The 26,183-nt window shown below is 37.1% G+C and overlaps 5 protein-coding genes and 1 pseudogene across 8 annotated transcripts; 3 read left to right on the top strand and 3 right to left on the bottom strand.

Annotated features, from left to right (window-relative positions):
• The first annotated feature begins 3,189 nt into the window (after positions 1-3,189).
• Positions 3,190-4,316, top strand: LOC137733516 (protein BPS1, chloroplastic-like). The gene has a single exon (XM_068472662.2). It carries the CDS (start codon positions 3,248-3,250, stop codon positions 4,193-4,195), a length of 948 nt encoding a protein of 315 aa, XP_068328763.2. The 5' UTR covers positions 3,190-3,247; the 3' UTR covers positions 4,196-4,316.
• Positions 4,317-4,719: 403 nt separating this feature from the next.
• On the bottom strand, positions 4,720-8,964 carry LOC137735720 (agamous-like MADS-box protein AGL15). Of its 2 annotated transcripts, none has more exons than XM_068475164.2 (8): positions 8,406-8,964; positions 7,028-7,103; positions 6,640-6,710; positions 6,456-6,555; positions 6,280-6,321; positions 5,723-5,764; positions 5,438-5,613; positions 4,720-5,123 (listed from the first exon to the last, which is right to left on the bottom strand). In XM_068475164.2, the coding sequence occupies exons 1-8, from the start codon at positions 8,585-8,587 to the stop codon at positions 5,030-5,032; spliced, it is 783 nt and encodes a 260-aa protein (XP_068331265.2). In that variant the 5' UTR covers positions 8,588-8,964; the 3' UTR covers positions 4,720-5,029. The 2 variants fall into 2 exon arrangements, with proteins under 2 accessions (XP_068331265.2, XP_088552378.1); XM_088696252.1 differs by having other exon boundaries at positions 4,720-5,114; positions 8,406-8,907.
• Positions 8,965-10,636: 1,672 nt separating this feature from the next.
• LOC137735567 (uncharacterized) lies at positions 10,637-13,937 on the bottom strand. 2 transcript variants are annotated; one of them, XM_068474990.2, is made up of 8 exons: positions 13,615-13,937; positions 12,746-12,859; positions 12,573-12,641; positions 12,430-12,449; positions 12,290-12,342; positions 12,125-12,155; positions 11,960-12,041; positions 10,637-11,184 (listed from the first exon to the last, which is right to left on the bottom strand). In XM_068474990.2, the coding sequence occupies exons 1-8, from the start codon at positions 13,796-13,798 to the stop codon at positions 10,973-10,975; spliced, it is 765 nt and encodes a 254-aa protein (XP_068331091.2). In that variant the 5' UTR covers positions 13,799-13,937; the 3' UTR covers positions 10,637-10,972. The 2 variants fall into 2 exon arrangements, with proteins under 2 accessions (XP_068331091.2, XP_088552415.1); XM_088696289.1 differs by having other exon boundaries at positions 11,960-12,044; positions 13,615-13,935.
• Positions 13,938-14,257: 320 nt separating this feature from the next.
• On the top strand, positions 14,258-15,764 carry LOC137733514 (uncharacterized; annotated as a pseudogene). Its single transcript, XR_015964342.1, has 6 exons — positions 14,258-14,267; positions 14,708-14,846; positions 14,932-15,126; positions 15,186-15,225; positions 15,312-15,408; positions 15,518-15,764. The product of XR_015964342.1 is annotated as an uncharacterized LOC137733514 (transcript).
• A 175-nt stretch (positions 15,765-15,939) lies between these two features.
• LOC137733755 (protein RETICULATA-RELATED 4, chloroplastic) lies at positions 15,940-20,650 on the bottom strand. The gene is made up of 8 exons (XM_068472935.2): positions 19,905-20,650; positions 19,265-19,333; positions 18,237-18,368; positions 18,094-18,147; positions 17,963-18,007; positions 16,909-17,048; positions 16,225-16,350; positions 15,940-16,134 (listed from the first exon to the last, which is right to left on the bottom strand). Exons 1-8 carry the CDS (start codon positions 20,439-20,441, stop codon positions 16,086-16,088), a joined length of 1,152 nt encoding a protein of 383 aa, XP_068329036.2. The 5' UTR covers positions 20,442-20,650; the 3' UTR covers positions 15,940-16,085.
• A 1,205-nt stretch (positions 20,651-21,855) lies between these two features.
• On the top strand, positions 21,856-26,094 carry LOC137733611 (large ribosomal subunit protein uL1c). Its single transcript, XM_068472744.2, has 7 exons — positions 21,856-22,341; positions 22,842-23,021; positions 23,120-23,174; positions 24,197-24,324; positions 24,979-25,062; positions 25,446-25,571; positions 25,670-26,094. The coding sequence occupies exons 1-7, from the start codon at positions 22,000-22,002 to the stop codon at positions 25,805-25,807; spliced, it is 1,053 nt and encodes a 350-aa protein (XP_068328845.2). The 5' UTR covers positions 21,856-21,999; the 3' UTR covers positions 25,808-26,094.
• The last annotated feature ends 89 nt before the right edge of the window (positions 26,095-26,183 follow it).

The following is a 26,183-nucleotide window of genomic DNA, read 5'->3' as shown; positions in this document are numbered from 1 at the left end:
CGGGCGAGACTTGGAAAAACCTAACAAGCGATACGGGCTTGCTGCAGACGAGCTTGGTGCACGGGGTGAACCTAGCAAGCCATGAACTTGTTGCAGGTTTGGGCCAAGGACTTAGAACAAAGCTCAACAACTCAAAAGTTGCTAGTTTTGGGCTTGGAGGGGCTGCAGGCCCATGGTAACCCTTACCAAGCTAAGCCTGGTGTTTGTGTAGGCGCATCAAAGCTTAAAGGACTGCTACCATAGTCCAGACGTCACAACGACGTCTTTCTGACGGTGTGCTCCACGCGGTTGGGCTGCAGGCCAACTGTGGTTGTCGGCGATGGTGCCAGCGGCAACGCAGTGGCGAGCCCCAGCCATGCTGCATATTTCCCAATTTTTTTTTTCTCGACATCTCTAGGGTTTGAAAAAATCCTAAATTGCTTCTAATTTATTTATATGCTTTGACTCCCAAATTCCACATAACAAAATAATAATTGCGTAATGCATGAAATGGATATATATATATATATATATATATATATATAATGACAAATATATAAATCATATACAATATCTATATATATCGGAAGGCAAATATAAATATAGGGGTTCATGCATAGTGGGGAATGTTTCATGTTTCGTGGATGTTTCAAATATCTTTTAGTTTATTTTAAGCATACCTGATTGGCAGAAAACAAATAAAAGCCTTTGAATTTTGAAGAAGAAAGCCTTATCCTACGATCTTTCAGTTCCTTAGCTTCTGGTAAGAGCGTACTGATAACGTGTTGTAGGCCTAATTGACTGAACTATTCTAAGGGAATGGAAGGGGAGAGGCCGGCAGCAAGAGTTATAGGATAGGTTAAATTTTTAGTTATAGGATAGGTTAAATTTTTATCCTAATAGGGTTACAACTCTAATAAGATAATATCTACTAAAGGGAATATTACAAGATACCCCTAGATACATTAGGATTTACACAATCACATGTCTATTCTAAATATGACTACAACAGTTTCCTGTATTCTAGTTTTTTTGTCAAAATGTTTCATGAAAACGTCATAACCCTTCACTTTGGTCTTTAACAATAAAAATTGATAGAAGTGGCCATGAGTAAATGATTTTGTTTATTCCGTGGAAAATCTGTCAATATCCTCGTTATGTGGCTGGCTTGGTTCACAAAATCCTAAAAAGGTTATTACATGGGCGTTCATGTGACAATTTAACAAGAATATGAATAAATTTTTCACGGAAAAACCAAAATAATTTACAGTGACCACTTGAATTGATTTTCATAATGAAATATCAAATTGAGAAGTTATGTCGTTGACTAAAAAGCTTTATATAATTTTTTTGTTTCTTTTCTTTTGTGTATCAGACAATGGGAACTTTTAGTTTAAATAATTTAACTTTTCTATAAACTACAGGAAGCAAATTGCAATTTAAAAAACTGGAAGAAGCACGTTTACACGCTATTTAAGTGGTAAATGCACGTTTCCATACGGTATGTTGACTTAGGATTTAGTATTTACTTTGTATGGAACAAAATTTGTCTTTCCTCTCCTTCCTTCCCTACGTATGGGAGTTCCGATGACCCTTTACTTCTCCCAGGACTCATGTGTCTGAGTTTGACGGTTTCCCACATTTTCTATTACTACCAATCCAATTGAGCTCAGTGTTTAAAAGATCTGTATCCGTGGAAATATCGACATGTAAATTTATAAAAATATTGACAAATATATCGAATATCGATATTTGTTTTCATTTGAAATAATAGAAATTTAAAATGAAGTTTGAGAGATTGTCAAACATTAGTTTGGACGAAATATAAGAGATTTTCCATTATTATGTGTAAGAAATATCGAAAATATTTGTCGATTTTAGCATAAAGGTCCTAAACTTAAGAGTTTCTTCTATATGAGCTGAAGTTTAGACTTCAACCCCAATGTTCATGTCTTTCTTTGATTTTTTGGATTTATCATGAAAATATCAACAATATATAAAAAAAAATTTAAACACTGATTGAGCCAAACGTAAACTTCCAAAAAAAACACTTGGGACTCGTTTGTTGGAGAGGATTGACTTGAATATGATATTCATTGTATTGAAAGTATTTTAAAGGAAGAAATGAATGTCAATTTTCTTGTTTTGTCTAAGTCAATCGTCTTTAACAAAAGGAAGCTTTGCAGTACTGCGATGAAATAAACCAAAACAAAACTCGTAGCGGGCCTTTTTTTTTTTTTTTTTTTGTTAATTTCTTTGACTTTTTAAATAACAAAATTTAAAAACATACTTTAAAAAAAAAAAAAAAAGTAAATAATAGCATGCAACGAGTAAATTGTCACATACGTTTAAAACTTTTACTTGATATGAACATTCATAGTCACCGGTTAACTGGCAATAAAAAATTGATGGCAAGCAATAAAGAGGACCTTTACAAACAAAGCAAAAACATTGAGAAAGTAATCTTATTATAGTAAAGCCGTGAAACAATACAAGTAATGTTACGGTTTAAGCTACCGACTATATAAACCAATGTGCTGCATCTGGAGAGTTTTTTCATATACCTTGAACACAAGCCGGTACACCGCATATCATGATACAGATGGTTTTGAGTTGGACACTAACATCTTAATGTGATGTCGTTCCTACTCTCAAGTAACAGTAGTAGCTTTCATTATCGTTTTCTCCTCCTACATTAGTTTTTTGTTTCTGTCTTTTAATTTTCTTTAAATTCTCAAAACTTAAGACTAGAAATAAATTAGAACACATGTTGTGAAAAGAGAAATGCAACAATCACTTCGTTCCAACATTATATGCTTATATATTATTTAATATGTGTTATTCACGTATTAAACTGAGTAACATCACTAATATGAAACATGCTCGGGATTGAAGAACATTACTTACTTAGATGCTCAACTTTGCAAGACAAATAATAGACAATCTCCATCCTCGATCCTTCCTATATGTTAGCTTGCATTTGAAGGCAACAACAAGTGGATCCAATTGCATTGCTCCAAATCGTGTCTTTCAAGGATTAGTACAAACGAGCAAGATAAGAACATTTGACCGCCGCCAATGTCCCTCAGATTTTTATAATTTTCAATTGGTAATTGGCCTAATGGCACGCACCTGGTTTCAAATCTTTTCTGTGTCCATGTGTTCAGCCAAAACGAACACGCCATGTGGACTTTTTCAACCCAAACCCCACAACTTATATAACGCAGCACAAACCAAATTTCCATACCAAAACCCTCATTAATTTGCAATGGTTCTCTTGGTGCAAAAGTTTAACCAAATCTACTCCAAGCTGGAGAATCACCACCACCACCACCCGTCGGAACCCGCCTTATCGGCATCTCTGGATGCCTTCCAAACCCATGTTTCAAACTCCTTGACAAAGTTGTTGCCTCTCAGTTCATCAAAATCTGCAGGGTCAGAGATTCCATCATTTCCATGGATTCAACAGTGCCTTGAGCTGCTACCCATCGTCCAAGGTGCTTTTGCAAAGTTGGTTGTGGGAGTAGATTTTCCCATGAGCAGATGGGAAGCTGCTTCTGTGGATGAGTACCTCAAATACAGTTTGAGCTTGTTGGAGCTTTGCAATTCTGTCAGTTCTTCTCTGTCTAATCTTGGGAAGGCTAGGGTTTCGCTGGCTCATGGTTTGAGCCTGGTGGAGAAATCGTCGCCTTCTTCGGCTTTGGAGCATCTGAAGGCAATCCAATTCCAACCAAAGGGTTTGAGCAAAGGAATCAGATGCCAAGGAAATGAAGAGGTTGGGAAAGGAAGCTGCTTGATTAGCAAGGAAACAGTGATTCATCAAGCTTTGGAGGTTATGCAGGGAATCGTATTCTGGCTAGGTGGGATTTTGATGTCTGGATTAGCTGGGAATCCCAAGCCATACTCGGAGGTGAGGAATTCTGGTGAAAGGTTTGTTGACTCGTTGCTTTCGGGGTTGAATTCGAGAGTGAGTGAAATAATGGAGAGAAATGGTGGATTGAAGGAGGTGAAGGAGCTTAATGAGGCCGTGACTGGCCTTGCAGCGGCAATCGGAATTGGAAAAAACGGTGGAGCAGAAGCTGAGGAATTGAGAAGAAAATTAGAAGTTTTTGAGAAGTTTGTGGACGGTTTGGGAAAGGAGGTGGATTCCGTCTTCGACAAGGTTTTGGCCGGGAGAAATCAATTGCTCAATGGCCTTCCACAGCAAAAGAAATAGAAGATCAATTGTATAATTCACTTTGTACAGAACATTGTTGTGTTTTTATTGATTTTAGCTTGTAAATCAGAGTTTGTATATAGTAAAAATGAAGTAAAAATTCAGATTTCAAATGATCCAACCAGTATGTTTATTTCCTTTTCGAAAATATATAACCCGGAACATGAAGTTTAGCCCAAAATTTTGTGAGACGACAAGAGAGATTTTGTAAGCACAGAGCAATAATTAAAACTACGAGCAATGCTAGGTAGACCAAATTTATAAGTCATCTCAATTTTTGCTACATTTCGAGGAGAATCAGCTCGCTCCAAGTTCAAGAGATATTTCACCCTTAACCACAACTTATCCGCCGATTCTTCCAACTTCACATAAACTCAGGCCATTGTTTATGGAAATAAAGGGTTTGGTATTCTCCATAACATGGGTCCATAACTTGAACCTTTCAATTTCAAATAATGGCCAAGAGCCTGAGATTAAAAACTTCAACAAGTACTCTAGGTGCTCTAAACGTCTTGATCCGACTATGAAAGAGGAGCTAAAACTTGCAATTTCGAAAACAGTTGACATTTTCCTTTGTTTCTTTTCTCTGACCTGAAAGAAAATACCAATCAAACTAGTAAAAACTAACTAGGACATTTTCCTCTTCATCAGCCAAACCTTCCGAAGAAAGGATCTTCTATGACACCACATCGATGATTTGGGGGTCCTAACGATTCTACACTCTTTTACAAGTTACTGACCTTTCAACGAAGGGTTACTACACTACACTCTTGACTGTATCAACTTCTTCTCTAGCATCTGCTGATCCTACAGAAAAGAGATCCTCATAAACAATTACAGACCTAATTGGCTCCCTGAGTCATTGGAGTTGGCTTCTCTTTCTGGAGCTTTCCTCTTCCCACAAGCATCACTTGGCAGCCTGGTAAAACTAAAACCGATGGAGTAAGAGAACACTGTTATTTTCAGTTGAGAAACTTCTATCAAATCATTTGTAAAACGAAACACCGTATGAGGAACTAAATTAATATTTTGCTCAACAGGGCTGGGGTAAATTTCGGTTGGCTTATCCTAACTAACCATCCCCAATATTTGTTTTAGCCTTTTAGTTTAGAATGTAACTTGAGCATATGACTTTAATTTTAATCAGACTCTTCTACTCTTTGAAAGAATATCAAGCAGGAATATAGATAATACAGTGAAATTTTTTAAAGGTTAAGCTTGTTATTAAGGAAAGAAGAGTACCCTAGCTGCAAGGTGGTGTCAGAATCGCCGTTCTCAAATGCAAAATTGCTGACCAAATCAGGACTATGTGTGACGCCATGGTTTACAAGGGATTTAGTTTTCTCCACAGGATAATATTCCAAATAAGATTGGACTGCACGGTCAGTTTGTGGAAACAAACATCGAAGCTCCTCAACCTACACAGAAAGAATATGCCGAAGTAGACTTGCATGAGAGAAAATCACTCAAAGGCCAAGTAACGTGAAACTAATAAAATTTGCATTTGGCAAGAAGAATGTTACTTGCCTGTCTGCGCAACGTTTCATTCTCAAGTACAGCACGCTGTTCCTGGAGGAAACAAAATAGATGACAAGTTAAAACCATAATTGTCCCTTTTTATGACATTGAATCAACATTTGTCTTTGCAATTCAAACCGATGAAGATTCAAGGTCATAGTGCAACTTATACCAAGAAGCCAAACTTTTAAACCACAACAGAAGTATTTATAAATGGAGAACTTTCCAGTCTAGATTAGTCACTTTCTTCCTTCTCCTGTCACCTTCTCAATTTGCAGAACATTGTGTTTTGTATCATTTTTATCCCTCTTTCTATTCGTCTTTTGCTTTAAATCATTGTTTGTATCCTTTAGTTCAAAATTCAAAGAAAAAGTAGCTTATTTAGAACAATAATATATTAGGTAAAGTGAAACTGAAAATCTATATCTCATATGTTTTGCATGAATGAATATTATTCGTTAGTTCTTTAGAAAACTGATAATTCAACTTACTACTCAATGCTAGTGCTAATGCTTACATCTCAAACTTCAAGTAAGACTCGGTGCTATTTCGGTACTTCCACATACCTGTATTCTTGATTGCTCTAGTTGTTCTGTCATTAATTGCTCCTGAAATATTAGAACATCTATTTAGGCCTTACGGATTGCAGAAATGAGTAGATATTAATCTGAACTACATCTGACATCCCTACTGAATACCTCGAAGAAAAAAAAACGAAACAAGGGAAAAATATAATTTGTACCTTCCTCTCCTTCACTGTCAATAATCCTTCATTCAATTGCTGTTCTAGTTGCTGCAATTCTTTCAAGCTCAAATCAGTCAACTCCTTACCCAACAGCCTTCTACACAATCAGAAAATAATAATCTTACACGCAGTACTCCAAAAATATAAAATTATTAGATCTAATAATTGCGTAAATACATACAATTGTTTCTTTTGTAGCTTTGCATATTCATCCTTTAGATTATCCAGCTCCTTGCAGTCTTGCTTCTGAATCTACAAACACAAAAAAACAATGGTTGCTGCAATTCTTTGTGAAAAATGTTATGTGAGGTTCTTGCTCCGAAGGAGGTTAGCATAGTTTACATAGGAGAAACGAAAAAATTTTGAACATAGGAAAATTTGGCACAAAAGTATATTTCACTTTGTCAAACGTACGAATAAGACTGACATGCAACTGGTGGACATACAAATTAACGCAGGAAGAACCAAAATAGGACAACAGATAAAAAAATTTGTCCATGTTAAAATTTCAAGTGCTACAACGCAAAAGATCAACTAGTGGCAAGTGCATAAACTTGTGAGAACAATACCTCTGCCTTGCCTTCTTCTGGTGTATCTTCTGAAGAATCTAAACACTTGTTGTATCTTGAAAGAGTTCGCATCATACTACAAAAAGAAGAACAAATAAACATCAGCCGTGTTCTTTTTATACATGAAGGGCACAGTTAATTTCAACTTTCTTTATCGCTTCATTTGCAGCAACATTTCTAAATTGTTTCACAAGGTACACAAGGTAGATGCAACCATCCACATTGAGTTTGCCCAAAATTTCCAGGAAACAAAAATATAGCAGAAATACAAATATGGCTCCGTGGAAATCCGAACCAACATCCATATTACAAACTAATCAGTCAAATACATCGTTTCATTCCTTAATTCATGTTTAAATTGAAGAGTTATTCAATGCTGGCTTATTGCCAGTGAAGCGTTTCAGATTGATCGGCCTGATAGAGGAAGGAAGCACCTTCAACATAAAGTGTAGGGCATCTTTAGAGGAAAATTAAAGGCTTTCTCACAACAGCATTGCATCAGGTATTTCAGCCAGGAAGTAGTTTTAAAAGTACAATTTTACCCCATTTGAGCACAATGTAGCTGGCTTGCACAAGGGAAAAGAGCATCTGGATATTCAAATCCCAAAAATAAACCACTGCCTAACTTTGGAAGATGCACAAAGGAGCAACAACCAAACAGGGCAGTTTCAACTTTGAGAAGCTTAAAAGGAAGTGAAAGTTCTTTCGATTCTGCTATGTGTCGGATTTAGCACTAAATTAACTTAGCTGAAATTAGTCTTTCTGATAGTTCAGAATCATCACCAATACTGGTAGCTTACCAAGGTCCATTGCAGATTCAATTGATCAAACATCATAAAAGTTGGAACAGACTTCACTCAAGGACTCAAAAACATACTTGCAAACTCAACGTTAACCAAGATATATACTCAAATATTTGCACAACCACTTCAAAATTTGCTCATAAGAAGATGAAATCATAGGAGAAATCGCCTCCAAATCAACAATTGTAAGATTATAGGCAACAGTGTAGGGAAGAATTTATACGAAAAGAAAACCCTACTTCATAAGTAAACTGACTGACCATCCCAGACATTCACACAAACCCAAATAAGAAAAAGGGAAAAGGGGCACAGGAGCATCCACTAGTCCCTAAAATAAAATAAAAACAATAAAAAATGAAGAGAGAAAAAAAATATCAACAGTAAAAATGGAAAAACCAAAACCCCAGATAAATTCATATTCAAAGACAAAATCTTTATCCAAAAAGAGTAAAACCCATCAGAGAAACATGATCAGAAACACATACATGAACCTAAAAAATTCAGAAGAAGAAGAAAAAAAATTGAAAATTTGTACCCAGAATTTAAAAGTAAAAAGTAAAAATTCAGAAACATACCCAGCACTGGAAAATTCAAAAAGCTTTCCAGTATTGGAGAAGATAATGACAGCAACCTCAGCATCACAGAGAATAGCCAATTCCTGAGCTTTTTTGAGCAACCCAGAACGTCTCTTTGAGAATGTGACTTGTCTGCTATTTGCATTCTCAATCCTCTTGATCTCAATCTTCCCCCTTCCCATTATTTCTCTCAAACTCTCAATAACCCCTCCAACAAAAAATATATTAAAAAAACCCAAATGCTCAAAAACCCAGAAAAGCCACCAACTTTAGCAGAAAAACTTGAATACCATTTAAAAATTTCTCTCTAAAACTAAAAGTCCAAAAGAGTTGTGCGCCGTTCCGCTCTACCCCTCTTTCTCTCTCTCTCTCTCTTTCTCTCTCTCTAGGAGGCGTTGTTCTGAGGGTTTGGTTCTTTGGGGGAGAGAGGGTGGGGCTGAAGGGGGAAGGGGGCGTTGCCAAAATTAGATTGGGGAGAAGATAAAGGGGCGTGTGTTGGTGTGAGAGAGAAATAGAAAGAAAGCGTTTATACCCCAAATGGCGAAAGCTTGGAAACGGCAAGTTTGCATGGCTCTGTTTACTATTTAGAGAGTGGTTGCATGACTCTGTTTTCCCACATTTGGCATTCTGGGTCCCACTTTTACTTCCTAACCATTTTTTACCTATTATTTATTGTATTTCGAGTTGGAAACTGTTTAGTCGGTCTTGCTTACGGGTCCCACTTGGCCGTTTCAAAACGGAAATGGATTGTTTCCAGATAAGCTAGCTGAGGAAAAAATCTGAATGCTTGAAATTTGATCAAACGGTTATAAACAGAAAGTCTTATGAAAAATTATAATAATTTTAACCGTTGGATCAAATTTTAAAGATCCGAATTTTTTGCTTAGCTGACTTAGGTAGAAGGGATCCGAGGATCCCTTTCCTTTCAAAACTTCATTATGTAAGTTGTGAATTGCCGTGACGGATGCAGTTAATTTTTTTAACACTGTTTTCCGTCCAAACTCCTCTCTCACTATAATTTAAATAATTTGGTGTAAATTATCGTATTATCTATCTGTGTGCTATAAACATGGTAGTTTAATATTTAGTGCTAGAAATAGTAAATCCTCTACCAAAATGAGAGAGAGAGGGGCATTTTGTTTTGTGTGCTTTTTTCTGTTTTGGGAGGGAGAGTGTATGCCCTCTAATGCCTTTGCCATCCAATTTGCCACATTTGTATTGTGGAGCCCACTTTGGGAATCTCCATTTGCCACATTAAGAAGTTTTTGGTTACATATTGCAACTATCCGAGTGTTACATTTAGTAAAGCCACTTCCAAATTTGGAGCATATGGGAATTGGCTAGTTTGTTTGAAAAAGCACTTTTGAATTACTTCCACTTTTAGAGAATTGGGAGTTGCCTAGTTTGTTTGTAAAAGCACTTCTCTTCTTTGCTGTAATTGTTAAATTGGGAAGGGTCTCATTACTCATTTGGCTTGCAAAAGATATTTTCCCTGAATTAAATGATTTTTTTGCTACAAAATATATTTGTGTACAAGGTTGGTTGAGGTGAAATGATTATTCAGCCTAGGTTTATTAGTTGTCATGGGGATTATCAAGCAATTCTAAAAGAGGAATCAAACACAAAACTTTTGGTATGAGGGTAATTGGGCAAATGCTCTTAAGATGAACTTTATAAGGGTTGAGGTAGAGCGTGTTTAGCATTGCTTCTAGAAAAAGGATAGTGTTTTCCGACGGTTAAAAACGTTTCTAACTATGTTTGCCAAAACGTGTTAAAAGTGTTTATGGGTAGGAGAAACATTTGTCAAATGCTTCTTCGAGAAACCCTCCCAAGTGCTCTTTTAGGAAGAACTTGAATGTTTTATAAGTGCTTCTTACAAGAGTTATCCCAAAAGACCCTTAGGCAAGCAAAATAAATGATTTTGTTTGTTTGCCTAATAATCAAAGTTGTTTTTACAATAAGTGATAGGGGATATGGAAAAAAAAAAAAATTAAACTTAGAACCTTGAATGCATAAGTAAATGCTCTTAATCACTTGATCTAACTTCGACTAAATCTGAATGAGTTGACATATCGACTCATTGCAAATTTCTATAATTTCCGTCAAATGCGATATCAATATCCTAGTCGATATTTCCATAAATTTACATATCAATATTTATACCAATATCAATATTTTAAACATTGCATACGATAAACAATCATCATGTAATTGAGGGAACTAAGTAAAAATGTTCCAAAAAATAAACTAATATCACAATTTATTTTGTAATTGTTCATGGTAGCTACTTCTGTGGTGACTGATACAATACAAGAAATCAAAAGATGGGCCACTCAATGTGTCCATGGAGGCTTTTGTTTCAGTGAGTTATTTGTTTTAGATTTTTCATGCCAAAGATCTAGGCAGATACATTGAACAAAATCCTCTCTCTTAGACACCCCAACGACGATCACAATTAGCAGGTGGTACAATAATTAATCATACAAATGACGACGATAAGCATGTGAATGCTAGTATACAGGTCACGAGCTACCTTCATCGGCGTTTCACTGCACTGCAAGTAATTACTATAAGCCATCAACTGTCAATCGACTCAATCCATCAGTTGGTGGATTACTTAGCTCCCCATCGTCCTTTTTACACACATATATGAAGTGACAATCTGGATCTTCCAAAACAAAATCAGCCGGAAGTAAGCCCTTCTCAGTGATAGGAACAGGTTCCAAATCTGACTTTGTTGACGAACCACAGCCTTCAGGCGTTTGGAATCCTGGTCTGGCTGTGAAACAATAGCCAAAAGGATACAAAATTTAGATAAGGCACCTCTATCAGGAATCGTGAACACTGAACTAACAAAAAATGAAAGTACATGGCTAGAAAACAGGAAGAAACCAATTCATAGAATTATCATCTCTGTTGACTGCTTATGACTATCCAAGAAAGATCCCAGGAAAAGGTGGGTACAACGTAGTTTGCGATAGTCGAAAAATAGTCAGCTTGCATGTATGCTATGCATAAGCAACAAGTATCTGATGCTTGGACAATCTGGACTGAACTTCCCAACCAATAAACCAAAAAACGGAAAACAAAAACCAAAACAAGTTGAATAATACAACCTGCACATGGAATCTAAAGATCTTAAACTCCTAAATGACAATTTCGGAGGTCATCGCTAGCTCCCGTTTTTGCTTTGTCAATCATATTAACTCGTAGATTGTGAATAGCTACAAATTTCTCAAGCTGGTGAAGGAAATTAGAAACTTTCTTAACTGACACCACTTTAGATGTGGGACAACAAAAATCTTGTACCATTATACTTGAATGGATGTTCACCATGTGTTAAAATTGCCTCAAATTCACTAACAAAGTAAGAACATTTGGCATCGAAAAGAAATGAAAACTGCAATTTAAACCAAAAATCTCTAGCAATTATTAAACAGAATTTAATAACACGGAAGTAAAATCACTTCTGGAGAGCTAACTGAATGAGGAAAACTGCAGATATTTGAACAGCAAGAAAAATATGAACTATTATGAAAGGACAGTAAACTTACGTATAACAAACAAACGAGCTTTCCAGTTGTACACTGGCCTGCTCAAATGAGGCATTCTTACTGTAGGATCACCGTAGGTTATCTGCTATATGGCATTGTAAGAACAGATAATACATTTTGAGCTTTTAACTAAAGAAAGAGCATTGAAAAATGGTGCACATTTACCAACATATAGATCCCTCCGGGTTTAAGAAGCCTACAAGCAAAATAAAAACCATATTAGTGAAGGAATATAGAACTAAAAGATATTGAATTACTATAGAATGGAGAGCGAAATTGTGAACTGGTATAAGAAATTGCAGCTGTAAATTGAGTTTTAAAGTCTAAAACCTGCTCACTTCCCCGAGCATTTGAGCAGCACTAATTGGAGCGTCGTTGCCACACTAGAAACATAAGCACAAATGAGAAATTCAGAGTGTGCCCAGTAATGAGTAGGAGGAGTAATTAGAACATAAGAACATGCATCGTACCATCAGTGAATCAAGAGTTCCTTTGACAGACCACAGGTGCAAAAAGTGATGAAAGCAAAGAAGGTTTATCAAGACAAGACAGAAAATTAGTATACAATATTGTATATTTCTAAAATGAGTATCACAAAGAAATAGATTCTTACCTTTATCAATGACACCATCAAATGATTCATCTGGAAAGAAACTCATATCTCTGACATCCATTTGCATGTCTATAAGATTTATATAGGAACCATGCCAAGCGTCCCCAATTGTTACTAAGGAAAATTTAAATTTGTACTAGAGATTTTAATGAAGTAAATTTTCAAAAGGATACATTTCAGCTGAGGTATGTGCTCATATTTGCTTTTCATCATGTTGATAGCCACTGACGAAATGTCAATGTTCATTATGTCTTCATATCCATCCTTGACCATGTCCTCGGACATAACTGGGAAAGAGAACATTTTTCCATCATTATCTTAGTCAACAAGTACACAGAACCATATAAAGTATCTTAATCCGATGAAATTACAGATGTCAGGTGCCTTTTGCTAGACACCGCATGATTGTTGCATCAAAAATCTTTCTCCTACGGATGGCAAGGACAATGCCACATTTAGGGACCCGAATTGCATCAGGCACATTATTACTTTCAACATCAAATTTTCTAATTAGTGGGAAAGAAAACGATACTTCTTAACTTCTTTTTTCATTCTAGGGTCTACACAGAATGCATCCACCGCGAAATTCATATATGTATCAACCAAAACAGAAGGAAAACACAAAACAGAACCTTAATTTGGGGAATTCATACGCATGCCAAAACCCCCTGCAATAAAAGGGGTCAAATTTGAGTAGCACAATGTTCAACCAAACACTGAAGGGCAATAATGACAAAAACCCAGCTCAAAACTACCAAAAAAATAGCTAAAATGCAACGGGAATGATCGGAACAACTGAATTTCGGGAACCAATACTCTAACAAAAGTCTCATTCAAATAATACAAGCACAAAGATCACCCAATGACCCAAATTCCCACATCAAAAAATTATCTTTTCTGTAATTTCCTCAGAGTTTCTCAGCAACCAAACAGAGCAATTAAAGCAGAGGGTCAGAAAGGAGCTATATATATACATATAGAAAACAAAAGGGAAAGAGAATAAAAAGAGAATGAGGGAAATGGGTGGGTAGAAAAAGAGTACCGGCATTGCCGCAGCCGACCATGAGAACAGGAGAGGAGGTGGGGATGAAGTGGCGGACGAAAGGGCGGAGAGAAGAGTAGCGCTGGTACCAGTCGAAGGCTCCCCCTTCTTGGACGTAGCGGGCGTCCCAGTAGAGGGCGTCGCCATAGTTGTAGGTGTTGCAGGTCGACTCGTCCCTCAACATCTCCTTTCGCTGCCCCTGCTGCTGCTCTGATATTTCGGTGGATTTGATTAGAGTTCGGTTGTTGAACAGTCGGCGTAACGAAATGAAACTACGATAGAGAGAGAGAGAGAGAGAGCGCAAAAGCCCACCACTAGGGACATTATGGCCCAAATGACCACCAATTCTATCACATTTCGAGACTGGTTACAATGGTAGATTGTCAGTGATACGAGTTTTACGCATGATTTAACTGTTGCAAAGGTCTATTATGCAAGATCTAATCTTTAATTTTTTCGATCATTCGGCGGTATTTACTACAAAACTAAAAGAAAGTAGCCCTTTTATGGACTTTAACCGATAATTATGTATTAATACAATATTGACAACTATATAATTAAAATATCGATCATGTTAATTATATAACTGACGTGACGATAAAATAACATAATGTACTTGTTGATATTAAATGATCCAACTAACATGGTCAAGGGTAACCCAAGTTTATTCTTTTTGTGCTGCCATGTCATCACATTGTTTTGGGTCTTTGACTTACAGCATTATTGAATTTTGTTCTCCACAGGAAGAGTAGGACTATTATGTTGAGTTGTGTTGTCACTCAAGCCACCTCACTCTTGTTGAAATATAATACCCTCATTGTGGTGTCTTGTGTTCATAATAGGGATGTAATATCCACACATCTTTCTAATTTTTAACCGTCGGATCGGATGAATTGAAAAAGATCAACGGACAGAAATTAACAAAGGATGTGTGAGAAGTAAAATAAGGTGTGTGGATAGCACACCCCTAATAATATAACGCCGTATGTATTTTTCATTTCATGTGACATTCCATGATTAACATAAAAATACGGTGGTTTATCATTTTATTTTTCACTTCATGTGACATTGCATGATTAACATAAAAACACAGTGGTTTACCGTTCTATAAAAATCGCGTGTGATCTTTTGGCGCTGCCTAGTGCTTCGGCAGACTCTCCGACGACCTCCTCCATGAAGGTGGATGCAGCTACCACTTCTACCTCGCCGTCGACAGATACCAGTTCAAGACGGTAAATTTCTCCGCACCCATCTGCGTAACAATGGAGTTTTTTTTGACTAATTGAAGTTTAAAGTTGTGGAAATTTAATTTGGCAGGAGACGTTGATGGACCTACTGGGCGTGGCGGGTCGGCGTCCGGGGTTGCCCATGGTGGTCTGCTGCAGCTCACGTGACGAGCTTGACGCGGTCAGGTCCGCCGTCGCCAACGTCCCTTATATCTCTTTGACTTCTCTGGTAAATTTTCAATTTTTCTTCTTGCACCCACACTTATTAGCCATTCCCTCATACAGTGTTATTGTTTGATTCAGTTCTTAAAAGCTATGTGCGTGAGCAGCTGATGGTGTCGAAAGTTGTCATATACGAGGCGTGTGACAACTTGTTTGGCCGCAGGTTCTTCCTACCAACCTGTACTGCTTTGTTAGTTGCATAGTAATGGGGTTTGCTCTCTCGCGATAACTTTGTACAAATATGTGCAGATGGGAAAGTAATCAACATGGTCGTTGGGGTGAGGTAGTAACTCTCAAAAGTATTGAAGAAAGTAGCAACCTGGTCATAGCCGAGATGCACATAAATGTGAGTTTGTCGATGCTTACGTTTCCACATTTCGTTTAGCCATCCTGTTCCTTTCTGTTTCTCTCGCACAGATGGGCACTCATTCGATATATGGTTGATTGGATTGCAGATTTCTGAGATTTTATGAAGATACATAGTCTGCTATGCTGGCGGACATGTTCGAGAAATGATTCCTTGTACTTAGATGTGGTGGTCGAAGACTTGTGCCGTGTGATCTGGGTTTCCTTTGAGTGGTTCCAATGGTGTTGAATTTATACTGATTTGTGATTTTGGATGAGACTTGGTTTTGTATCACTTGCCGAGTGGATTATTGACCTAATAGATAGAAGGAAATACACAGTTGGCTCCTCTTTGCATTTGAAACATCGGTAGAATCAATAATATAAACGATGTATTGATAGTACCATCGAGTCTCCCGCACTGGCGCTGACATTGTGCAAGAATTTAAAAAGGACACAATGCCAGCGCTAGTGCGGTGGTGCAAAAATGACTAAATGTAAGCAAAAGATCAGTCGTACTTGTACCCTGGCATGCCAAAGAAAGATACTTTTTTATACATGTGAATTGTTTCGTTCACTGCCTTTCAGCGAAAGGATTGTTTCGTTTGTATAACAGTGAGAACAGAAATGAAATCAATATCCACACAATCATGTAACTTTAGTAATCCACCGCACGCACTACTCTCGGATCTTTTGAATTCCAATCCAACGTGCATAATCGACCCACCTGTTGCACAATACAAAAAATTATGAGAATTTGAAGAGAGGAAACACAACGAATGAATATAATGACATTCGAGGAGAACTCTGATCGTACATCAAGGAACCCAAGAACGTGTTGCCAGTTCGAACAGCAAAGCAAATTGCACTCAGTATAAGCTTGTGCTGGTGCAGCAAGGGTTCCAGAAGTCGCTGTTCAATTACTCCCGCGAGAACTTGGTACCTTTGAAAGAAATCGAAAAACATAAAATTTGGTATGTAAAGCTAAATAAATGGTAAGCAAAAAGATTTCTTGCTTCAAGGTGTCCTCTGTCCATCTAGCCTAACTCTTATTTACGCTTTCGCAGGTCCTTACTTTGCTACAGAGCTTGTATGTACTGTTGGAAAAACTAAGCTACGATGAATTTCCAGAATTCTTCGAACACATTACTAACCAGAGTTCAGACACATAAACAAGAACATGCATCTTCAAGATGCGAGTTGAGGAGTTAAAGCTACTCAGCTTTTCTTTTTAAGGCATATTTATAGCATGTATCCCTTCACAAAATTGCTGTTGAAAGAATTTTATGAACTGTTTCTTCCGTCTACCTAGAAATGCCACAAATGGTTTTTTTTTTTTTTGGGACAGCTCCGATTCTCCGTGATTATGACAGTTACAATTTAAAGTCTTTCTCTACGCATTTGGTCTAAATTTTTTTGTTAATGGCCTACGCTAACAGTTCGTGAAGGTTAGAGTAAAAATGATAAAAAGAAAACTTCAATCTGAAAATAGCCCTTGTACCTTAGATTGCTAGAAACTGCCATATAAACTCCATAGGCTACACTGGTTGATAATATGGGAACATCCTCAGCTTCACCAGCAAAGGATTTATCGAGAGCTTTTCGTGCATTAATCAATGCATTTGTTACACCCGTACCAACCTGAAACAATTTTCATTAAAAATTGTTATCCATCGTACGACACCAAACGGCTACTAACAGTTTCAACCATATAACAAAGTGGAATAAGAGAAGAGAAATAAAATTCGAAGAAGACTTCATATGTACATCTGCAATGAAAACTATAACATGGGACCAAAACAATCTCGTAATGTACCAAAAACTACCATCTCTTTCTCTGAATGCGTATAATATTGCAGACAGAAATTGAAAAATGAAGGTAACTTTCGATAACAATAAAGCACAGTAGAGCCTCAGAATGGCGAATAAATTTATAAGACTGGTTGGACCGTCGAAGAAGCTTGTGCCTTTGTAAATTATTTGGAGAAAAAGAATTTGCATCTTTACCATTCTTTGATGCTGATACAACATTAAACTCAATGGAGTTCGATACAACGTTAAACTCAGTGGAGTTCTACCAATGGCTTAATTTAAGTTTGCCACAATCGAGTCCTAATTAGATTTAAATTTAGACGAGCAAAGTTCAAACAACCAGTGGTAAAGAAAGAAAATTTTGATAGACATATACTGCATAAGTATCCGGCATGTTTAGTACAAAATGCTAGTAGAGTTAGCATACATGCCGAACAAAAGCTGATGTAGTTTTTCCTGCATAGCATGATGCTAATAACTACAGGGGCTTAAAAAAGTATGAAAAGTATTTGGTGATTGCTGAAAATTATTCCATTGTTTTCAAACAAGATAGAACAAATATCAAGTAACTTATGGCAAGTTTTGCCCAGCTTTGAGGTCTTGTAATGTCACACGAAAAGTTCATGATAAAACGGAAAAAGGAGAGGAGAGCCACAATGTTTTACATTGCGTTTGATGTTACAGATAATTCCCAGAAAAGCTAAAGCTAAGTCATTTCAAAACATGTAAGGTGTTTCACTTACCAGAGATGCACCAGTCCCAACTGCAAATAGTTTAGCTCCATTTCTCTGAAACGATCAAAATACTATAAACTCCAATCACCATGAACGTAAAGACTGAATAATTTTAGATCACAGAACACAATATCACATACCACTATTGCACCTATTCTCTGTAAGAGTGAGTACGATGTTCCAGACAAAGCTACCTGCAGACAGGATTGATGCCTCCCATGATGTTATACACATGATAAAGTGGCAACTTGAAAAAGCCAAAAGTAATGAAACAATCAAGAACCTGGAAAGCATTATCCGGACACCCATAGAAGAACTTAGCAATACGGCCTGCACTGACAGCAAGAGGTGGTCGAAGCGAAACAGTAGGAGCGGGAAGCCAGACAAGCATAAAATCAGCTATGATGGCCATCACCTAAGATTTAAAAGGAAAAGAAAAAAAATCTATTTTAAGGGTCAGGCTGCAAAAAGGTGGAACAAACCAAAAACAGAAACACTACCAGAAAAAGAAGAAAGAACAAATAGCGTGAAATTGGTAACCAAAAGACTTCTGCTAGAAAGTTGAAGGATCGCCGCAGAGCTTTTGCACTATAAGCAACTCACAGCTTGACATATATTACAACTTATGACTAAAAATGGAAAACTTCCTTTGAGATAAATAAGCCTTCTGAAAGTGTAGTCAAGTAGTCAAACAATCGGATAATGTAAACGAAGAACATTTTACCAGGTCCAACTAGCAAAACCGCAAATTAAATAATAAGTCATCTCTGCATGTTCGAACTCAACTTCATAAAACAAAGTTGATTATTCCATGGAAAACCCTTTAGCACAGTTACCAGGTAGAGGCCAACTAAGAAACGCGAAACCTATTGATTGAAAAAGCAGAAGGGCAAGAAGAAAGTAGAAAAGAAGAGTAAATATTACCAAATACATGAACATGATTCAATGATTCTGTATTTGGAAGCGCACAAATTGCACATAAGGTTGCTACCAAGAGTTTGCATTGAGCACAAAACGAACAAATATGGTTTTCTGCATCCATTCCATTTTATGATCCAAAATAAAGACCATGCTTGACCGAAAGGCAGAATGTCCTAGTTCAACTTATTTATTTCTAACTTTATATCGTATGGCATATCCTGGATTCCACCAAAGCGTTTCAGAAGATTACACTGTTGCGCTAATTTAACAAACGCCACTTATATAAACTGCTCATCTATGAAGCAGATGGAAATTACTTTGATTTGAGATGATAGCTTTTCATTATATAGCACAATGAAATCAAATCTCTTATTTATACAAGAGACATACCACATCAGCAAAAACAAAATCCAGCTCTTTGGTAAAATTTTCTCGGCGCCGCTCCAATTCTGCAGCAGTCTGAAAAATGAGTAACATGTAAAGAGCTTACATCCATACTAAGAGACACTTCAAATGGTACTTCAATTCAAAAGTCAAGGATATCCAATGGATAATAGAGACGCCAACTCTGTTGGTGGCGAATGACTTACATGGAACAGGTGCATGTGGCGTTCCTTGTCCACTAATCCATCGTCATGTGCAAGTTTTTCTCCACATGACAATGAATTATTGGGCCGGAATGTCATGCAGCGGTGAATTCGTTCCATATAAGTTGCTCTCATGTTGAGGCGCCAAATAAGAACAGTCGATGCCACAACACGGTCAAGATTTCTTCCTCTAAAAAATTTAAGAAATTTGACCGTTATATTTTTGGCGTCAACAAGAATAATCACATGCAAATTTGATCATCAAATTTCTATTTCGAAGACCGCTGCTACACTTAGCAAAATTGTTCATCAAATTTTATCGGGATTAGTTCCAAAAACGCTTTCGTAAAAAAAGTTTCCAGTTATTTTAAAAAGCTCTTCGTAACGAGCCTTAGAAAGTATATACCTAAATAAAAAGAAGAGAGTCAATGAAAAGCAGAGACCTTAGTGAATATTCCAACGCCGCACTCGATGCCAACTTTAGTCAAGAACAAGTCGTCCGCAAGCAACCGCTCCTTGAACCCATCAAACCCAAGCAACCATCTGAACACCGCCGACTTCTCCAGCTCAAAGAACCTCTTCACAATCAAGCCCGGCACCCGCCCGGCCTTTATGGCCGCCGCTAAGTCCTTTGGCAGACTCTCCGACGACCTCCCCGCCTCCGCCATTGCCGCCAGGGCCTCCGCCTTGTTCCGATCCCGGTCCTCATCACCATCACCACTCCCATCACTGTCATCGTTATCATTACCTCCGCTTCCGCCGTCTCCGCCTCCTCCTGCGGGGGGTTCACCACCGTATGCGGCGGAGGCGAGGCGGGAGGCTGTGAGTCGGAGGGAGGGAGTTGCGGTGATGTTAGTGCGGGCGACGATGGTGAGAGTGAAGTTTTTTGGGGATAAAGAGAAATGGTGGGGGTTGGTTGGTGAAGGGAGAAACTGAGAGTGAAAGGTGGCGAAGTTGGAGATGGTGGTGACTGCTGCCATTGTTGGTTGTTTGCTTTACTTTCAGTATCTCCCGCTCTCTCTGTCTATCTCTCCTCTTTGAAGGAGTAGAGAGAGAATGGGAGAACCAGAAAGAAAGACTGTTCAGAAAAAAAGGGTTGGTGGGGTTTTGGCTGGGGGAGGACTGGTCTTGGTCTTCTTCCTTCTTCTTTCTTTCCTTATTTTTTTATTTTTTTGAAACCTTCTTTCTTTCTTTATTTTTTTGGTTTTGAAGAAATGATTTGAATGGGGTTTTTTGTGGACAGAATCAATTGGGGAGTCAAATAAATTTGTGGGAAAATGAATAACTGAAAGCTCATGTCCCTGTTTCTTTCTACGGTCTGTCTTTTAGCATTAACAGTAGTTTGAGTAAGCAGCGGAGCAAGCATGGAATCATTAATTGTTTTTTACTTTAGTAATTTTAAAAATTTAATGTATATTGTATTTAATACCTATAAACAGTTAAGGCAATTACAATCTCTTTCTTCTACTTTTTCGATTTTGTTTTGCCATTTTAGTGACATATGTCGGCATAAATTTTTAGCATATGTTGACAGGAATTGAAAAGTTCCTAGTAGGTGATCGATGAAAGGACCGAATAAAGTTTTTTTTATTGATATTATGATATTTTTCTTTGAAAATCTTGACTTCGTCATTGACTATACTATTATAAGTTTAATATATTAATATAACACTCTTTAGTTTAATATTACACTCATGAGTAAAAAATCATTCTATTAGATGAGAGTGTAAACACATTTTTAGTCATTTAGTATTATAGTGTAATGATATTTCTTTTCACTTGTGAGTGAGAGGTCTTAGATTCAATTCTCGTCCTCTCACTTTCACTTACAAATGAAAAAGAATATCACTAGACTATAGTACTAAATGGCATTAACTCATAAGTTCAACGTATTAGTATCGCACTCAAATTTTTTAGCCTATTATAAAAATATGATTCTTATATGAATTTTTAATATGCTAGTACTATACTCACTTTTTCTAACTATGGAAGGCATGTTATATTATTACGTTCCCTAACACGCCCAACATCCCTAACTCACAAAATATGATTGAAGATCATGTCTCTCTAACATTTTCAGTAATGTTATTCATACTATGTTTTTATACCATATTTTTATATCACTTTAGGTGAAATTTGATGTAGACAGTCATATCATTTGAATTAATCATATTTTTAAATTTAAATCATTATTTAATAAATTAATAATTAAGAAAAACTAGTTAATTAAATGATGATTGTGGTATACAATGAGTCTTTCTCTTTCCTTTCCTAATGTTTTGCAAAATTTTAAAATGATATGACTGTTCACATTAGATGTTACCTAAGGTGATATAAACAGGTAGTATAAAAACATGATATAAATATCAAAACTCTTTTCCTATTCGTTATTGTAATTTACTATCGCTGATGGTAACTATGGTGTATCATACCATCCACAAGGTCCATGGCAGACAATGATAGCCAGCTCTTATCTCCAACGTAAACGGATAGGTAGAGCAATTGCGCAAAATCCTTTATTTGCAGAGAGCTCCAACAATGGCTACAAGCACCACGCCCTCGTCCCTCATGCTAACGTACGCCTCCTCGTACGCGCACCCACATGACCTCACTCCCTCTCTCGTCTCCTTCCAGCCCAAGCCGCTCTTCAAAACCTTCTGCCTCTGCCCGCTCGCTCTAAGGCCTCGAGAGAGAGAACCAAGCAAATGGGCCAATTCCGAGCCTCACCGAGTGGCCGCGGCGGCTCTTACGGCGGAGGCGGAGGTGGAGGAGGATGTGGACGAGAAGGAAGGAGTGAAAGGAGGTGATGGGTCTGTTGCTGTTTCTGTTCCTTCAAGGCCCAAGAAAGGGAAGGCTGCATTGCTTTTGAAGAGAGACAGAGTGAGTCTTTTTCTGGTTTTCTTCTGCAAGTTCGGATTTTTCATTGTTTTGAGGGTGAAATTTGATTTCTTGGGTTAACTCGTTGGTGGGTTTTGCTTGCTTTTGGTTTTGATTACGGTTCTGGGATTCAAATTTCATGTATTGCTCTTACATTTAGTTTTTCTTTTGTAGATTATCGGTGAGTTCAGCGAATACTTGTTTGTTATGGTTCTTTAAATTCAAAAAGTCAAGGATTTGATTTGAGTAATTAAGGTCACTTCGTTATCTCGGAGAAGAGACTGGTTATGCAAAATTTGATATTTACATCCTTAAAGTTTGACGGATTTCCCATGTTTTGGATTGGAGAATGCCCCGAAGTTGTGTTTGATAATTTGGTTCTGGTTTATTTTTGAGTTTATCATTTATGTTGTTAGATATATTCCTGCAATGTCCTAGTTTTACGTTGTTCCAAGATTTCGGTAGTGGTTCAAGCGTTCAATTGTCTTCTGTTTAAATGTCAGACAAGGTCCAAAAGGTTCTTGGAAATTCAGAAACTGAGGGAAACCAAAAAAGAGTATGAGCTGCAGCCAGCAATCGCTTTGCTGAAAGAAATGACGAGTACGAAATTTGTAGAAACTGCTGAAGCCCATTTCCGCCTCAACATTGATCCAAAATATAATGACCAACAACTAAGGGCAACTGTGAGTTTTCTGATCTTGTCGGTCAGAGATATGTTTAGTCTTATCAATGCTTAGCACTACATTATATTCGTTCATTTATTGTGGAATTCTTCTACTAGGTAAACCTGCCCAAGGGAACTGGACAGACTGTTAAAGTGGCTGTTCTTACTCAAGGTAGTTCCGATTCTCAATTTCTCACCTCTGTATACAAAGAAATTATATCTGTCATTATATGAGCTAAGGAGATGTAAAATTAAACCACGTATTTGAACTGAGTGGATACAAGTTGGAAATTTTAACCTAGAGAATAAAAAGTAGAGGACTGTATTTATGCCTGCAATTTTGGCATTTGCATGTAGTAGGCAGGTGGCCATTAGTCTTGAACTGTTATCTGAATTCTCTATAGGTAAATTGTTTGCCAATTAAGCCTAAAAGGAGAAAACAAGTAACACCTTCACTGAATGGGGTTTTGTTCTCTCATTCTTTTACCTTGGTTGGAAAAACAGAAAAAAGAATGCTTGCATGGCTCAAGTGGGTTTTTATTTTCTGTCAAGGGGACTTCTTTTTTTTTTTTTTTTTCTTTTTCAAATGATTTAGTTAAAGGGTTTAGTATCAGACTTCAAATTGGATCAGAGCATTATCTTTTCTTTTGTAAGGTGTAGTGTGAATATATATTTTTGTTCACTTTTTTTTTTTCCTGATGAAAAGGCAATCTTTTGGTCATTTGGGTCCAAAAGTAGTTAAACTTTTGTAAGTTTTAGGAATTGTAAGATTTTCTTAACTCTTTTTGAGAACAAATGGAAGTAGTCATAAATGGAGCACGTTGTTTTATTTTTTTTTAGTCTTGATATTTTGTTACTTAGGTTGTGGGAGATGTATAACTGGCTTGATTTAGCTTATATATACAGAATTCCAGATATATGTTCTCAAGATTTAAGGTAGTATGAAAAATGTGCTGTATCTAATAAATTTGTATATTCGGTATCTATTGGTTGCTCTCAATAGACATATTGTAGTATGTTTGAATGTCTTCTACTTTTCCAAAAAAGTGAAATATTCTGGTTCTCATGTTTTCCCTTTCATAATGTGCACACATATTCATGTTCTTTAAGCTTCTTGGCATTGTGCACAAGTTATCTTACGGTTTTGGTTTCATAGTATTTCATGTCACGTATTATCTTCTTCAATATCTGCAGGTGAGAGGTTTGATGAAGCAAAAAATGCTGGAGCAGATTTGGTTGGTGGAGATGATTTGATACAACAGATAAAAGAGGGATTCATGGACTTTGACAAGCTAATTGCTTCACCGGACATGATGCCTAAGGTGCTGCCTTCATTATCTTGTTCAATTAAATTAGTGTAGTGTACTGTGAAGTATGTTAATTATTTTCATTTTCTAAAGCATCTGTAGAAGTAAATAATTAATTTGGGTCAAATCTGAAATGCTATGTTCTTTGTTTGGTTTTTGGTTGAAATAGGGTCATATGATTGAAATGAGAAAAAAGTAGTTTTGCAGCAGGAAATAACTTGTCAGCTTCATAGTAGTTTGACTCTAAATCCTGATGTGCATGATGGGATGCGGATGATTATTCTTTGGTTGATACGGTAAAGTCCTTGTTATTCATAAGTGAAATTAAGAACAAAGAAATTGCATCAATATACATCTCATAATGAGACGCTGCCCACCAAGACTAAATAATTATAATTTAGAATGTAAAAACAGTAGGTGCTGCCCGGTTTTCCTTGTGACTTGTTTATATGGAGTTAAAAAAGTGACTCAAGTTAGACTGAATTTTCGGGTCTGCTTCTATGATTCTACCAGCTTACTTTTTTAACTTTCACATAGTATGAGAGGCATTGTTCTTTAACGTGAAGCAATTCACAGTTTTTTTTGTATCTGTTGCTTCTGTGGTTTTAATTGGCCGGAAATTATGATCTCAGTAATTTTTCATCATATTGTCTTTGTTACTATTCTCAGGTTGCTAGCCTAGGAAAGATTCTAGGACCACGAGGGCTCATGCCAAATCCGAAAGCTGGTACTGTCACGCCTAATATACCACAGGTATGGTTTGTTTTGCGACATTTTCGTTTCCTTTCTGCACTGCACTTGTGTGGATATGCTTTCTTACCCTAAACTCTTAATCTTAGCTATTGTTTTAGTTCTTTCCTACACATATGCATTTGTATGTCTGGTACGGTAAGAATAATGAAATGAGGAAATCCGTAAGAAGAAAAAACTGAGACACTGACACACATACGAGGGTATAATATTCAATATGAATACAATGAATTTTGATACAATGAATACGATGAGGGCAAATGAAAAGAAATATAGTTGACACAACCTACGGTGATCATCCGTGGTAGTACAGGAACGGATTTACATGTGGCAGGGCATCAGTACAAGGAATTTGATTTCTTAGCCTACTTCATATACTGTTTCAGGCCATAGCAGAATTCAAGCAGGGGAAAGTGGAATATAGAGCAGATAAAACTGGTATAGTTCATTTGCGGTTTGGAAAAGCCGACTTTCCTGAAGAAGACCTTCTCGTGAACTTGCTAGCAGCAGTTGTACGTTCTTCACTTCTCCTTATTTCCTAATTTCGATTGCTATCTGAACTCCACCCACTTGGCCATGAAATTTAATTTACTTACATTTTACCTGGCAGAAATCTGTAGAAGCAAATAAACCACCAGGTGCAAAAGGTGTTTACTGGAAGAGTGCACATATATGCTCGTCGATGGGGCCTTCCATCCGGTTAAATATAAGGGCGATGCTTGATTTCAAGCTTCCAACAAATGCTTGAAGAACACTAACCACCTGTACATGTTGTCGTTAAATTGTTCATTCAGCCTCTTTGGTGCCACTGTCGAATCTTTACCAATGTAGTTAGTAAAGACGGCTGGGGAGAGTAAGGGGATGAAGGCAGAGGGTGACCTTGATACGTTTGTATCTTGGTATCTTGGGCAAGTCTGTCCCACAAAAGAGCATCTGAGTTTCATCTCCACCGAGTGAGAAAGGCCATGTACTAATTTTGTGATCTATAGTATCAACTCATCACTTTGGTTTCTTGTTTATGAATGAGAGAAATTTTATAGTATATGCGATGTTTTTTTTTTGAACAACGATATTATCTACATCAAGGGAAGAATATATATGATGTATATCAGGTATCGAGCTAT

The sequence above is a fragment of the Pyrus communis genome, chromosome 7 (assembly GCF_041283825.1).
Source record: "Pyrus communis isolate YQ-2024b chromosome 7, ASM4128382v1, whole genome shotgun sequence".
Classification (NCBI taxonomy): domain Eukaryota; kingdom Viridiplantae; phylum Streptophyta; class Magnoliopsida; order Rosales; family Rosaceae; genus Pyrus; species Pyrus communis.
This window is presented reverse-complemented; position numbering and strand designations above follow the sequence as displayed.

Excerpts from the sequence above, each read along its gene's own strand:
- LOC137733516 (XM_068472662.2), top strand. The coding sequence starts at position 3,248 with ATGGTTCTCTTGGTGCAAAAGTTTAACCAAATCTACTCCAAGCTGGAG.
- LOC137735720 (XM_068475164.2), bottom strand. The coding sequence starts at position 8,587 with ATGGGAAGGGGGAAGATTGAGATCAAGAGGATTGAGAATGCAAATAGC. Across the intron at positions 6,556-6,639 it reads AAGCTACAAAAGAAACAATT|AAGGCTGTTGGGTAAGGAGT; the intron begins GTATGTATTTAC and ends CTGATTGTGTAG. Across the intron at positions 6,322-6,455 it reads TGACAGTGAAGGAGAGGAAG|GAGCAATTAATGACAGAACA; the intron begins GTACAAATTATA and ends CTAATATTTCAG.
- LOC137735567 (XM_088696289.1), bottom strand. The coding sequence starts at position 13,798 with ATGTTGAGGGACGAGTCGACCTGCAACACCTACAACTATGGCGACGCC. Across the intron at positions 12,642-12,745 it reads GCACATACCTCAGCTGAAAT|ACATGCAAATGGATGTCAGA; the intron begins GTATCCTTTTGA and ends TAAATCTTATAG. Across the intron at positions 12,450-12,572 it reads TGATGGTGTCATTGATAAAG|GAACTCTTGATTCACTGATG; the intron begins GTAAGAATCTAT and ends GGTCTGTCAAAG.
- LOC137733755 (XM_068472935.2), bottom strand. The coding sequence starts at position 20,441 with ATGGCAGCAGTCACCACCATCTCCAACTTCGCCACCTTTCACTCTCAG. Across the intron at positions 18,148-18,236 it reads GTCCGGATAATGCTTTCCAG|GTAGCTTTGTCTGGAACATC; the intron begins GTTCTTGATTGT and ends TCCTGTCTGCAG. Across the intron at positions 17,049-17,962 it reads TTGGGACTGGTGCATCTCTG|GTTGGTACGGGTGTAACAAA; the intron begins GTAAGTGAAACA and ends AAATTGTTTCAG.
- LOC137733611 (XM_068472744.2), top strand. The coding sequence starts at position 22,000 with ATGGCTACAAGCACCACGCCCTCGTCCCTCATGCTAACGTACGCCTCC. Across the intron at positions 23,022-23,119 it reads ACCAACAACTAAGGGCAACT|GTAAACCTGCCCAAGGGAAC; the intron begins GTGAGTTTTCTG and ends TTCTTCTACTAG. Across the intron at positions 25,572-25,669 it reads TGAACTTGCTAGCAGCAGTT|AAATCTGTAGAAGCAAATAA; the intron begins GTACGTTCTTCA and ends TTTACCTGGCAG.